At 43.7% G+C, this 15,350-nt stretch overlaps 1 protein-coding gene across 1 annotated transcript in view; it reads left to right on the plus strand.

Annotated features, from left to right (window-relative positions):
* Positions 1–15,350, plus strand: part of SSRP1 (structure specific recognition protein 1) — a 47,652-nt gene that overhangs the window by 18,790 nt on the left and 13,512 nt on the right. The window contains exons 5-9 of the mRNA XM_068255582.1: positions 73–303; positions 1,384–1,487; positions 5,586–5,714; positions 9,996–10,217; positions 13,556–13,628. Coding sequence (XP_068111683.1) covers positions 73–303; positions 1,384–1,487; positions 5,586–5,714; positions 9,996–10,217; positions 13,556–13,628 — 759 coding nt within the window. The remainder of the gene's footprint in view (positions 1–72; positions 304–1,383; positions 1,488–5,585; positions 5,715–9,995; positions 10,218–13,555; positions 13,629–15,350) is intronic.

A 15,350-nucleotide genomic window follows, 5' to 3' on the forward strand; every position in this document is an offset into this window, starting at 1 on the left:
TTACAGGTCAACGTTTTTGTCTAACGCTTTTACAATGATGCCTTTTGTGATTACGATTTTCTTTTTTTCCAGGCCTTTGCTCAAAATGTCCTTTCTAAGGCAGATGTGATCCAAGCCACAGGTGATGCAGTTTGCATCTTCCGGGAATTGCAGTGTCTTACACCACGTGGTCGCTATGACATCCGTATATACCCCACATTCCTTCACCTGCACGGAAAAACATTTGACTATAAAATTCCATACACAACTGTGCTGCGTCTTTTCCTTCTTCCACACAAGGACCAAAGGCAGATGTTCTTTGTGGTAAGTTGGTAAATTGTGTTCAGTGTAATCTGCATATCCATTTTTATATTCAACTTAAAGAGGACCTAAACTCTTCCACTGGAGAGAAGGAAAACACAGAGAAATCTACCCTGTGTGTATTTAGAGATAACAGGCTGTCTAATTCTCCCTTATCTGCTAGTAATGACCCACTGTAATTTGAGCTAATGTTTAACCATTTCTGTGCTCCCGTGAAACCAGGCCGTAATTACACTGCAGCATCTCAGTAGGAGTTCTGTGGGCTGTAACTAAGAAATGTTTTTCTGTAAAGGTGGTTATGCTATTGCTTATCTTTTAGACCAGAGAAGAAGTCCTGGCTTTAGGTCAGCTTTGAAGGAAATGTTTAGTGTATTAGACAATGGTTTTTTTTTCGTTAATCAGCAAAAAATGAATACTTTTTTTTTTTTTTTTTTTTTTTTTTTTTAAATCACAATTGACTTAAGTTCAAAATATGGTCCGGTTTAATAAATGAAGCCCTCCAATGAGCAAACTAACATGACTCCAGAGGCACTCCAAATAGATTTGGTCTGTCATATATGGATGAACTCTCTTCCTACTACACCGCCTGACAGCTGTGTCAGTATGGTATGGAATATCAAGCTGCAGATAGGATTCCAAGGAGATGTGACCTCGGTACCTTTACCAGGGATAATGCCGGTGTCAGGTCTCGGTAGGATTGCTCGCACGACCTCGGTGTATACCAAAAGCAAGTGTACACTTGATGGTCCATGAGGGTCCATAACGTAGTTTCTGTTCCACAATTCAAAAATCTTTGCTGCCTGTGGCGTTTCCCTTCCTTCTTGCTTTTGGTATGGAATATCTTGTGCTTTACTTTTTAGCTTACCATAAATACTCACGTATAAGCTTCCCTAGTGAATTAAATGGTGGCTGGATAGTGTACTGGTTAAGGGCACCGCCTCTGACATGGGAGACCAGGGTTCAAATTGGTTATTTGTTTTTCCATTTTTGCAGTGTTTATTGTAATATAGAAAGAAATGTAACCATTGCAAAATCCATAGATTTTTTTAAACAAAAATGTATGCATCTCTTTACCTTGTACAGATTAGTCTGGACCCTCCTATTAAACAAGGACAAACTCGATATCACTTTCTGATCCTCCTCTTCGCCAAAGATGAAGAAATCAGTTTGACGCTCAATATGAATGAGTGAGTATTTATGCAGCAGTCTCTGCTTGTTCTGCATGGACGCAGGGGTAGAACGTTTAGAGATTGAAAGTGTAACCAAACTAGGGAGAGATCACAGGTTACCTCGTTATGTGTGAAAATAAGTTTACTGTCAAATTGGTAAAGGCAGCCTGAGAAACCGGGCTTCTTACTTGTAGGGGGCAGCTCTGTCCTAACTCTGGTCTAAGGAAGTCATCCATCAGCAGTTGGGTTGCTCCCTTGATGTTAGGATGTCCAAAGGACTCTAAATTGACAGGATGGACGGTTTGGAAGATTATATTGTCGTTAATCGAATGTAAATATAGTGTTACCATTCAGGGGCTGCTCATCAGGATTCCGGATATCCGGGTAACCCAGATATCCGAACTTTTTTCCGCTATCCGATTCGGATTCCGGATTTTTTTTTTTAAATCCGGCTAGCTATCTGCAGATATTTGGGCGCATAACGCGGATATCCGGATCCGAAATACTGTAACTAATGAGTTGACATCCTGGAGCCAATCAGAGGGCTCCCAGCAGAAGCCCTAGCATCCAATCACAGAGGGGAACCCTGGCCAGCCCCACCTGACCTCATTGAGCCAATCGGAGGGCTCCCAGCCTAAACCCTGGTACCCAATCACAGAAAGGGACACTGGCCAGCCCCCCTGTATAATAAGAAGGGCTGCCATGATGAGACATATCGTCTTAGCTTGCTGAATGCTCACTGGGAGACATGCTCCAGTGCTGGTGGGCTAGCAAGGGCTGTACACAGTTATAAACCTAAAGCTGTTCAGTGATTAACCCCTTCACTACTATCACTACACTATTGTTAAATCGTTAATTAGCTTGATTGATGTCAGTGTGTGCTCCAGTGCTGCTGGCCTAGCAGTGATAAACCGAAGGCTGTTCACTATCACTACACTATTGAAAATCATTAATTAGCTTGATGTCATTTGTGTGACAGTCAGTGTGTGCTGCAGGCAGCTGCTATGTGTGTGTGCGCTGTGCACAGACCAGGCCAGCTTCTGCCTGCTGGCCAGCTATTAGCCTTAGGTATAGGTTAGGTTAAAGATTAGGGGATAGGATTACTGTGTTTGTGTAGTTAGTACTGTAGTACTGCAGTCATTGCTAGTAGTTAGAGTAGTAGTATACTGAGTTAGCTTTCTACAGAACTGCTGTGCTGTGAGCAGTGGCAGTGTGACAGTTAGTGTGCACTAGTGTCTTCTCCTCTGCTGTCTGACTGTCACTTGGCACGTGTCGTGTGGCACTTGGCGCGTGTCACGTTAGCTTGATGTCATTTGTGTGACAGTTAGTGATGGCAAGTGCCACGTGGCAAGTGACACGTGATGAGTGCCAATTGCAGCGTGCCACGTCCCGCATGCTCCTGGCACACATTACACCTGCTGCTGCATTTCCCTGCTCCTGCTGCCTGTGCATCTCCCACCGCCAGGCCAGGGTGCCACAGGCCACTGATGCCACCTATATTGACCCCAAAACACAATTGCTGCGTAATTTTTTGGAGGTGTCTTGGCTGAAAACTGCCATGTCCCAGTTGTGCGGTTGGGCTTTGGACACAATGTGGGCTGCACGACCGCTGTCTGGAACCTAGGCCTAATGTTAATTGACAGCCTTTTTTGGGGGGGGGGGGGTGTTAAGTCCACACATTATCAATAGTGTTCCCCTTTACAAAATAATGATGCTACATGTCTCTTATACCCTAAAAAACGGTTTAAAGGCCACTTCCAGTTTTTCTATCCGGATATCCGAATTTGCCCGGATACTAGGGTCGGATGTCCGATTGGAAAATTTTGAAATCGGATATCCGACCTGGATCGGATATCTGGGTATCCGGATCCGAATCAGTGCAGAAACTATGGAAAGATGCATATCATTTTAAAGCTCTCTTTCTCCTCTTTCCAATGATATATAAATCGAGAAAACTAAAAGGCGTAGGGCGACGATTTAGGGGTCGTCGGAAAGAGGAGAAAGAGAGCTTTAAAATGATATCCATCTTTCCATAGTTACATTGTATTACACAGGGCGACTTTTTCTGCTGAATGGAGCTGCTGACTTTGAGAAAAAGTCGCCCTGTGTAATACAATGTAACTGTGGAAAGATGGATATCATTTTAAAGCTCTCTTTCTGGCGACCCCTAAATCGTCGCCCTACGCCTTTTAGTTTTCTCTATTTTCGCGGTCGAAATCGCAGCAGCAGCAATTTCAATCGCGAAAATAGCGAAAACTAAAAGGCCTAGGGTGGCGGTTTATATATCACTGGAAAGAGGAGAAAGAGAGCTTTAAAATGATATGCATCTTTCCATAGTTTCTGCACTGCTCGGAGTCCCTTTAAGTCTGAAATGTAAGGAAGTGTGGAAGTTGAGGGTTCCCCCATAACTATTTGCTATCTGGAGGGGGGGGGCTCTTGTTTTCTTCCATGCCCTCCACATTGTTGCCGTGGCTATAGTAGCCTGAGAGACTTCGGTCCTCAGTATGGGAAATGAGTAAGTTGCTCATATGATCCCACTATTGCTGCTTCTGCAGTTACTGCCTGGTTCTGGTTATCTTGTGAAATTATGAAACCACCCTGCCGCCACTCTACCCTGCCGAGCCTGCCAGGCTTGGAAAGGCGCTTTTCCCCAGTGGCAGAAAAAATTCGGCCCTGCAGCCAAATAAAGTTTCTTTATTTGGCTGCTAATGGGTTCAAGTTGCAGGTAGTATTACACTATTGTAGACGGTGTTCTCCCCAGAATTTTTTTTCCTGCTGGATGGCATGAAATAGTAGCCGGGTGGGGCGAGACTGGGGAATGCAGGGCCGGCGCAGTTATACTTACAGCATAGGAGGAGGAGAGGAGCCGATGGCAGCCGGGTGCTCACCAAAATTAGCCGGGTGGAACACCTGGCTAAAAGATCCTGGGGAGAAAACTGGTAGAGTTTATCTTTTGCAGTAGGATTGGTATTTATTGCTGAATCAAACACGAACAAACATGTTTTGCTACATATCTGAATCCAATTCAGCAGGGGACTGGTAGAGCACAGCAGGTTGCATTTGCACTTTTCTCAAAGTGGATGCTGGTTGAAAGACAAATGCTGTGTTCTGGTCACATCTGTGAGGGTGGTTATTGTACTGTAGTTTGGACTTGATGTATCTGAACCAAGATCTCTTGGCATAGTTTAAGAAACACAGAATGCTAAATTGTATCAGCAGATTTGAAGGAAAACGTCTGTACTAAAGGTCAGTAGGGAGTTGGGTCATGCAGCTACGCAATGTCATAACTGCATGCTTTGCTGCAGGTACTTCTCACACCCTTGACCTTAGATCAGTGTCTCTCATAGTTGGTTGGTGCCATTACAATCTGGTGCGCCATGAGCAGTTCCCAGGGGTGCTGCGACAGCACAGCACAACTCATGGAAAGTGCTCCCTTCCCTGGCTCTTCAACCAGCAGCAGGGAGTAGCGGGAGGAAGACAAGGGGTGGTACACTTTGTGGCTGATGGATAGGACAAAGCTTGGACTGGTAAGAGATAGATGCTGATGACCTGGTGGGGGAGAGGATCACTGGCTACCTGGAGTGGAGATACTACCTAGTGGGGGTGACTAGCTAACTTGAGGGATGCTGCCTAATTAGAGGGGGGTCACTGCCTACCTGGACTGGACACCTCACATAAGAGAGTCCTTCATAAAATAAGGGGGTGGGGCAGAGGAGGTTCAATGCCTGCTTAGAGGGGAGTACTGCACCTGGCTGGTGCACGGAAGTAGCTGACAAATGGTGAATTCACCACCTTTCAGCTTCCTGTGTGCCAAGTGGTGCCCTCGCCTAGAAACGTTTGAGAACCGCTGCCTTAGATGATGAATGGGAAGCGGATTAAAGATGTCGCCACCTGTGATAAATTTCAGATTGTAAATCAGGGAGAGGAAATATTTTGCAATGGACAAACACTGACTAAATAATGTATAGATAAATATTGTAGTAAAAAAAAATCTAACTCGTTTTTCACTAGTTTCTATTTAAATTAGATGTGAAGACTGTAGTGTAGTAAGAATTTTTGACTGTATAATTTTTTTTTAATTTTTTTGTACGTGTTTTCTCTCGTTTTCTTTTCTAGAGATGAGGTTGAGAAGCGCTTTGAAGGAAAGCTGACGAAAAACATGTCTGGTTGTCTGTACGAGATGGTTAGTCGTGTCATGAAGGCACTTGTAAACCGCAAAATCACAGTACCCGGAAACTTTCAAGGGTCAGTCACACAGCAAATGGCATGCTGCCAAACACCATGTGCCACATCTGAATTTGAATGCAATGCTTTGGAATGTTTTTTTCACAGTCTCTCCCATTCATCATTTTCTATATCTAGATACCATCTTTGTTTCTGTCATCTGTAATTAAGAGTGGTGCTTTTTTCAGAATGCACCTTCCTCTGATTTACCACTACTTTTAATTTTCATTACCAGGAACCACAGAAATTAGAGCATGCTAAAGTGGGACTACAGTTGGAATTTCCCCTCTACTTTCATAGATTAACCATGCTATGTTAAAGGAAATCAGAACTGATGAAACATAAGTTTTATACATACCTGGGGTTTCCTCCAGCCCCATAAGCTTGGATTGCTCCCACGCCGCCGTCCTCCACTGCCTCCAGCTCCGATACTGGGTCCCGTCACTTCGGCCAGTCTGTGCAAGAGAAGTGCAGTCTGGCGACTGGCTGAAGTTATGGGACCCGGTACCGGAGGTGCAGAAGGCGGAGGATGGCGGCGTGGGACACAATTCTACTATGATTAAGGACCATTGTGAGTCCGAAACATGTCAGTAACCTGGCTGTGTGTTTTTAGGTGTTTTTATTCGGAGCGGCATTGTGCAGAACCCACTTTTTTCTTACAGTGATGGTAATTGCATGTTCCTGACTACAAAGCTGTCTGATGGATTGGGAATATTTTTACTACTCCCAGGAGGGGATTTGAATTGTGATACTCATGCATATGAAAATACTTTGGGCCCAAGTCAGGCAGAATAACTTTTCAAGAGTTGGGAGATGGATTTTTAGTTTGCACCACCAGGCTGTAATTCTGCATTTAATAATGTAGCCTATATCCACCCTTGCAGCTTTATCTGTTGTATGAAAAAAAAAAACCCTGAAATAATTAATCTTGTTTGGTCATTAGTTGTGGGATTCTAACAGGTTTGTATGAGAAAGCCTCTGAACTGGCAGCATAATACTTGATTTACTGATCTCTTATGCCATGACCGAACATTTTCATGAGGGAACAAGTTTTTTTTGCGTTCTGCTCTTTGGACTGTGAGAAGTCTGGTATATAGTCAGTGCTGCATAGAGCAGCTGATTCTCATTACAGTTTATTGGACCATTGAGGGTAGTGGCAGCCAAATATTGGTACACCATGAGGTTATGGTACCAAAAGATCTGTTAGCGCTAAAAGACACGTCTTCATTTAAAAATGGAACAATTCTGTATGTGACACTGCCGATTTCTATGCAAAAGTTCAAATACTTGGAATATGATTAACACTTCATAGGCGTATAGGTTTACCCATTACAGTTTGCAGTATTTCTCTATAGTAGATGTCAAGCTTAGGAGTAAGCTTGGGCATAAGTAAAGGTATATGGTGCAAACCCTTAGGGGAAAAAAATTCACATTAAGAAACACTTTTGCATACAGTCTTAAAGGGACACTTAAGCCAGGAATAAAACAGTTTTACTTGCCCGAGGCTTCTACCAGCCCCATCCAGCTGTCCCGTGCCCTCGCAGTCACTCACAACAGAGCCTCCAGTCCCCCGGCTGCCAGCTATCTTAGTTATCTCTGACTGGCCCTGACAGAGAGTCGGCAGGCTTTCCGCGCCAGCGCAGGCCTGGCCACGCGTATCCTCCATTTTCCCATCCTCAATAGCGTCCTGCGCAGGACGCTATTCTGGACGGGAAAGCAAAGAAAAATATACGTGGGTAGACCTGTCGGGCCTGTCACCGAAAACGAAACTAGCTGGCAGCGGGGGACCGGAGGCTCTGTGAATGACTGCGAGGGCACAGGACGGCTGCAGGGGTCTGGTAGAAGCCCAAGGAATGTAAAACTGACTTTTTATTCCTGGCTTAAGTGTCCCTTTAAGCACATAAATATTTTGGAAGACACCCCCTTTCACCTGAGAATTAAATGTTATGGAGTACGTAGCCTGGGTTATGGAGTGCAAACACCACCTAAAGATTTTTTTAAAGAATGTCAGAAGGAGCCATACATACCCACTACTGAAAAGCTATGAGGACAATTTTGCATGACTGTTTTAGGAAGACCAAAAATGTCCCGCAAATTCAGAATCAGAATCAGAATTCGTTTATTTCGCCAAGCACGGTTGGGCCGTGCCCGGAATTGGATTTGACACATTGATAGGCACAGAAGAGTTATACAACAGAGAGAGAAGTACACAGAGCAAGAGTAGTACAACAGGACATGAGAATACACATTGTCGTTTTATGCACATTAACGTTAGACGTAGAGCATTTTGGGTCTAGCAGGGACAGCAGTGTGCGACAGCAGATAACTCTAGCATGACCTAAACAAGGCAGATAACAAAGCAGTCGAGGTCAGATGTTAGGCTGGAGACGGCTACAGGGGGGGTCAGAAGAACGGGCAGAGTTCAAGAGTCTGATGGCAGTAGGGAAAAAAGTGTTCATACGCCTAGTGGTTTTTGCAGGGATGGACCGGAACCTCCGACCTAGTTTGAGTCGCCTGAAGAAAACGTGACCAGGGTGCGAGTGGTCACCCACAATTTTCATTGCTCTGTTACGCAGTCTGGTGTTGTAGATGTGATCAAGAGGGGGAAGAGGTTTCCCAATGATCCTTTCCGCTGAGCTGATGACCCTCTGAAGTTTGTATCTATCACTGGTGGTGCAGCCAGCGAACCAGACCAGGATGGATGAGCAGAGGACTGACTCGATTGTCGCAGAGTAGAAGGACCTCAGAAGTTCTTGGGCCATACCAAACTTCTTTAGTTGGCGAAGGAAGAAGAGTCTTTGCTGAGCCTTCTTCTGAGTTGCGGTGGTATTTGCCCTCCAGGTCAGATCGTGAGAGATGGTTGTACCCAGAAGGCGGACGCTGGGAACCCTAGCGACTTCGGTACCCTCGATGTACAAATCGTATAAATTGAAAAAGATGAAGAATATTGATTTTGCTAAACAATGAGGGAAAATAACATTCGTAGTAAATAGTACTTGTAATTACTAAGAAGTTAAATTGTAATGGGTGGTGTTAATACTGAACTAAAGACAGATACTGAGATTTACCACTCTATACTGAATGCAAGAACTCTGTAAGCCTGTCAGGAACCGGGCCTTACGGCAAGCCTGTAGAGGCAAGACCTGGCGGTTTCCAATCAAACTGAGCAGAGGAGCAGCCTTATTTAAAGGGAACCTTAACTAAAAAAAAAAACCATAAGTTTCACTTACCTGGGGCATCTACCAGCCCCCTGCAGCCATCCTGTGCCCTCGCATTCACTCATGGCTCCTCCGGTCCCCTGCTGCCAGCTAGTTTCGTTTTTGCCGACTGGGAGCCAGCCGGCCGCCATGCATACCTTTTTACTCATTCCCGCTGGTGCAGGAAGCTATCGTGGACATTAACAACTACATTTTTACGCGTTACGTTAACTTTACCACTTCCATGTAGTAAGAGAGCTCACCTACACAAACTGTTCATAGTATTAAAAATCTGTTGTCCCTCATACTGCATGAAGGTGGTAAAATTGTCCAATCAAAATTGGATGTGTACGCACCCTAAATGTTAAGCAGCACGCATAAGGCTTGATTCACTAAACCGTGATAACTCATATCACACCTTACCAAAAATATCACACCTTATCCTAGTTAACACGTATTATCAGAGTAGCATAGCAAGTGCTATGAACTTATGCCTGCTAATTGGCAATTTCACTCGTCCTGCCCTGAGCCCCTGCAGGTTCGGTGCGCTTTCTGTGCTACTCTGATAAGGCGTGTTAACTTTGATAAGATGTGATATCTTTGATAAGGTGTGATATTTTAGTTTTCACGGTTTAGTGAATCAAGCCCATAATGTGAATGAGGCCTGTCTCAAGAGTGCTGTGTGGACATTGTTTACTGTAGACACATTCAGCTTGTGCAATTAGATACAGAAGCTGAAGATATTATAGAAGAAGCTATAGAAGTTAGAGACTTGAGCTAAGGTAAATAAAGACATTGAGGAGAAATAAAACCCATAGCTTCAATGGCTGTCAGAAACACTTCCCGGAAGCTCGAATTATTGACTGCACTCGGTTTTACAAAATTGCAGTAAAACTGGGGGTTACATTGGTTTTATAGCACAGGTGTCATACATAATTGAAAGTTAATATGTTTGACACATAATTGAAAGTTTTTTTTTTTTTGGTTTTTTTTTAATGTTTGATTGGATTTCCACTTTAATAGAATAATATCTTGGGTATAAATAATTGATTTTGTTTGCCATTTTCTTTAATTAAAAACGGTTGTCCCCTTTTTCAATTTCTAGGCACTCTGGAGCCCAGTGTATCACCTGTTCTTACAAGGCCACCTCAGGTCTTCTCTATCCTCTGGAACGTGGCTTTATATATGTCCACAAACCACCAGTCCACGTCCGTTTTGATGAGGTCCAGTGTGTCAATTTTGCTCGTGGTACCACGACAACAAGGTCATTCGACTTTGAAATTGAGACCAAGCAAGGTGCACAATATACATTCAGCAGCATTGAAAGGTTCGTACGTGGATATCTTTGTAATTTTCAGATATATTTATAAATGATGTCTGTTATTTGTACATATCTCTAGCATGGTTTTTTTTAAAGGGAACCTCAAATAATAGAACCACCTCTGGGTTGTTTTTTTATTTATTTATTTTCCCACTCTGTTTACTCTTTAATTTTTAAATACTACCGTGTTTCCTCGAATTTAAGACCTCTCCTGAAAAGAAGACCTAGCTTATATTTCGAGTATACTCAAAATATAAGCCCTTCCCCTAATATAAGACCTAGTGGCAGTGGACCAGGCGGGGACACATCCGGCGCTGGGTACCTGCTCCCTGATCCCCTCACCCTCCCGTTTGCTTGCATGCTTTACCTCCCCAGTTCCCACTTACACTCACTTTACCTCCTCTGTTCCCGCCCGTCCACATTACTTCTTTGGTTGTCGGCTCCCGGGCCTCTCCATTAAGAAAAAGTCCATATCCCCCTGCTGCTTATCCCCCCGCCTAATTCAAACCACAGACCAGCGGTGATGTCAGCTCATGTAGTCCAGTAACCGCGCAGCCTTATACAGGAAGTAAACAGAGATCACTTCCTGTATACAACAGTGCTTACTGGGAACTGAGGAGGTAAAGTGGGCGGGCAGGCGAGGGAGGAGGGAATCAGCCTGTATAGTAGGGGATCTAGATATATCCTGGGGGAATCTGGCTACATATAGGTGGAATCAGGCTATATACTACTAGGGGAATTGGCTATATTCAGGAAGAATCTGGCTATATACTAAAGGGGATTTGGCTACCCCCACAAAATATGACCTCCCACAAAATATAAGACCTCCCCCGAAAATAAGCCCTAGCACATCTTCTGAAGGAAAGATTAATATAAGACACAGTCTTATATTTTGGGGAAACACGGTAGATGCTAGACTAACCACCCTCATAGGGGCATACAATAAGATCCATTTGATCATTAAAGGATGTGGCCAAAGCAAATGGCAAAAATCATAAACCTTTATTTACACAGCGTGTGCGATAAGTTCCAAAATTACCTGGATAATTGCATGGTCAGCATATTTTTAAATGTGCAACACACCGGAAGATTATCCACAAAATGTAGGTTTGATCATTGGGTACTATATTTACTCGAGTATAAACTTTTTGGGACCAAAAAAGTGCCCCAAAAGTGGAGATCTCGGCTTTTACTCAGGTCACTAACTCGAGCTGTGATGGCTTTGTCCCCCCTCCCCAACATATGAGTGGTTATGGCGACATTGTGTTGCTGTGTGCCCACTGCCGGACTGGATTGTGGCATGTGTAGCTGTGTCCTGTCCCCCCGATAGCAGCTTGTAGCTGTGTCCCCTGTCCGGAGTGTGACCACACCCACACCTGTTTCTTATGAGGCAGCCTTTTCTATGAGAGGGTGTTTCAGGTAGCTGCACCATACTAAGGCAAAATTGCCATACGCGCAGCTGCAAACAAAGCCTGTGTCCACCACTAACTGGAACTGCTTTACCATGGCTGTATACTAAGGCTGCGATTCATGCGAGCCCATTATTACTGCTGAACACGTGAACAGCGTTACAACCTTCACATTGCCACGTTGCAGAAGCTGTTAAGCCTGGTGCACACCAGAGGAGTTTTTCTGAGCGTTTTGAGTTTTTAAATCTGCTGCTAATGTTATCCTATGTGTCTGTGCACACTGGAGCAATGAGGTTTTGTAAAAAAAAAAAAACCCATAGCATTACATTGGGAAGAGCTTTTGAAACCTCTAGCGTTTGGGCGCTAGACGTTTCAAAAGCTCTTCCCAATGTAATGGTATGGTTTTTTTTTTTGTTTTTTTTACAAAACCTCATTGCTCCAGTGTGCACAGACACATAGGATAACATTAGCAGCAGATTTAAAAAACTCAAAACGCTCAGAAAAACTACTCTGGTGTGCACCAGGCCTTACTCCTCCCGGCTGATCTGACATTGCTGTTGGAGGACACCGTGACCCGCCTACACACTGCTGTGGATTATTATTATTATTATTATTATTATTATTTATATAGCGCCGACATATTACGCAGCGCTGTACAGTGTATATATATATCTTGTCACTAACTGTCCCTCAAAGGAGCTCACAATCTAATCCCTACCATTGCCATATTTCTATATTATGAAGTGTAAGTACTGTAGTCTAGGGCCAATTTTAGAGGGAGTCAATTAACTTATCTGTATGTTTTTGGAATGTGGGAGGAAACCGGAGTGCCCGGAGGAAACCCGCGCAGACACGGAGAGAACATACAAACTCTTTGCAGATAGTGCCCTGGCTGGGATTCGAACCAGGGACTCAGCGCTGCAAGGCGAGAGAGCTAACCACTACGCCACCGTGGATACTTTTATATTAACCTCCTGGGCGATAATCCCGAGCTGAGCTCGGGGTATATCGCGCAGGAGGATTTCTCAGGCCCTGGTTTGCCGATTTGCATAATTTTTTTTGGTTACACGCAGCTAGCACTTTGCTAGCTGCGTGTAACTTCCGATCCACCGCTACCCGTTGTGCCGCGCAGCCCCCCCCAAGACCCCTTGCGCAGCCTGGCCAATCAGTGCCAGGCAGCGCTGAGGGGTGGATCGAGACTCCCTCTGACGTCACGACGTCCATGACGTCATCCCGCCCCGTTGCCATGGCGACCGGGGAAGCCCAGCAGGAAATCCCGTTCTCAACGGGATTTCCTGCTTACTCTGAACGCCAAAGGCGATCGGAGTGGGTGGGGGGATGCCGCTGCGTAGTGGCCCTGGGCTCGCTACATGATTTAAAAAATGAAAAAAAAAAAAAGTGCTGCGCCCCCTCCTGGGCGATGCAATTGTATCGCCCAGAGGGTTAAGAACACGTGAGTCGACAGGCCACCAGCCAGAGCCTGGACACTGTCTTAAGTTTTTTTTTTTTAATACGCTAATGCATCAGATTGGCCCATTGACACATGAAAGTGCTACTGTTTTGTGTGAGTGATTTTACTGTGATTAAAATCACTGTACACTCTCGCGATTTCTAATGATTGCGATCAGCGCTTTTATAAGCACTGTGTCGGGATCTCTTGAGAATCGTGAGATAATGCTGCAGGCAACACATTTTGCGATTGCCGTTGATTGCGAAGTGATCGGAGGCAGGTGCGGCAGTGAGATCACCGCCATGTGGCTACAGTTGTGCTAGCGCTTCGCCGATTAGCGAGAATCACTCGCTAATCGCCCTAATGTGAATGGGCCTAAGATAGGATTAAGCTCTGTAGCACCCTTCTTTTGTTTTCACTATATTTGAAATCCACTTATATTTTTGTGATACTTGAGGCATTACTTTTTTCTCCTTTTAATTCAGGGAGGAATATGGAAAACTCTTTGATTTTGTAAGTGCCAAGAAACTCAATATCAAAAACCGAGGTCTGAAAGAGGTAAGAACTTTTTTTTTCTCTTTATTTTTTTTTTTTTTTTAATTGCTTTTCTTAGTTTTCCTGTCTTGCTTTTTCCTCGCTTTTAATTTTGTTTTGTTTTTTGTTTATGTTAGAAATCACAGGTCAGTCATCCTGCCTCCTCCCCAGGTTATATATTTGCAGTGTATATGTAAACTAACAGGAAACCATTACCTGCATGATGATTGCCAGTACTGACACCACTTTATAAGGTGTTAATAACTATATACAACTTTCCATAGAGAGCCATAGTAATCATTAGGTGTTCACAAAATGCAAGCACAGCTCTATTGCTCTCTACATTATTCCAAGTTAGTGCATGATAATTATGATCTTTGATAACCTTGTTTTTACCGCATTCTTAATTGAGGTGAGCTAACCCATTGTTGTATGTTGATGTGCATGTACTGCATTTTTTGCTGCTTCTTTTGACACTATAGGTGTGGAGTATTTCCTATTTTAAAACCAATCCAAACAAATATAAGTAGTTAGTACTATATCAGAAATTGTCATATTCATAAAAAAGCACAAAGTATACTATAATACTGTATCCTAATTAAGTAAAAAATTGGGAGATTATTTTTCCAGTTCAATACTTTAGCAAGTGAGCAAAGACGGTGCCTAAACTTAGATCTTAATGCACAGTGCTCAATTTGTAGGGATTTGCATGCAATAATCATGCAACAGATGGTCCAGGAAGCATATGTCTCAATAGTTAATGCAGGTACAGTACTGATAGTGTGCTCCTCTGTCCACATTTCTGTGCAGCCTGGATGATACTGTATCGTTGCAACCATGCACAAGCAAGTCACAGATGACAGGCTATTCCCTCAGAAATCAGGCAGCAGCTTACACAGGAAGCTTAGGTCTCACCAGCTAGTGATTTTGAGGTAATCCACACAGGCCCAGAGTAGTGAGCAGGCTACAAGTCGCTGCCATCTCACCCACGGATCATGGGTCTCCAGCTCACATATGACGGATGTGCCCGTCTACTTTCCACTATAGGCAGATACAGAATACTGCAGGGGGCAAAAACAGGTTTACCATAATAGAAGTGTTATTATATAGGGTTTACTATACCAGGCATTACTACCATATAATTACAATGGTGCTTGGCCAGAACCTGAACATTTAGGTTGCTATAACCGCAGAGTTTACACACACGCATGCACGCACACACAATAAAGTGATCATACTATCCAAATTTCTATTCTGAAATGGCCTTTGCTTGTGTTCCATTCAGGCATTGCCTTTGCATAATGCTAGTTTGAACCTTGTCACCAGCATAGTAGGCAGTGTTTAGTTGCCCTATCATAGGAGCAGTTTTTACCCTTTCCCCCTTCTTTCCTGTTGATGGATAGCATAAGAAATACACTGGTATTGCAATTAATGGCGACCCCCTTCGTGAAAATCCCTTTCAGCCATAGTTTCTGCTAGTTAGGACTGAAATATTTGCTTATTTTGCCCATGCTTTTAAAATAAGCTAACAGTAATAGTTTCCTTGCCTGTGGCTTTTAATGGATGTACATTACTTAGATCTGGTTCTTACCAGTAACCATCTTATACTTTCACAAATACTTAATTATTAGCCTTTGTAACACTGCATTTGACAAAGGCTGTCACTCTGTTGGGTAGTAGCAGGCATTGATTTAATGCTGTAATTGTGAAAATTAGTATTGAAAACCAATCTAAACCTATGAAGCT

Source organism: Hyperolius riggenbachi, chromosome 10, assembly GCF_040937935.1.
Source record: "Hyperolius riggenbachi isolate aHypRig1 chromosome 10, aHypRig1.pri, whole genome shotgun sequence".
Classification (NCBI taxonomy): Eukaryota; Metazoa; Chordata; class Amphibia; order Anura; family Hyperoliidae; genus Hyperolius; species Hyperolius riggenbachi.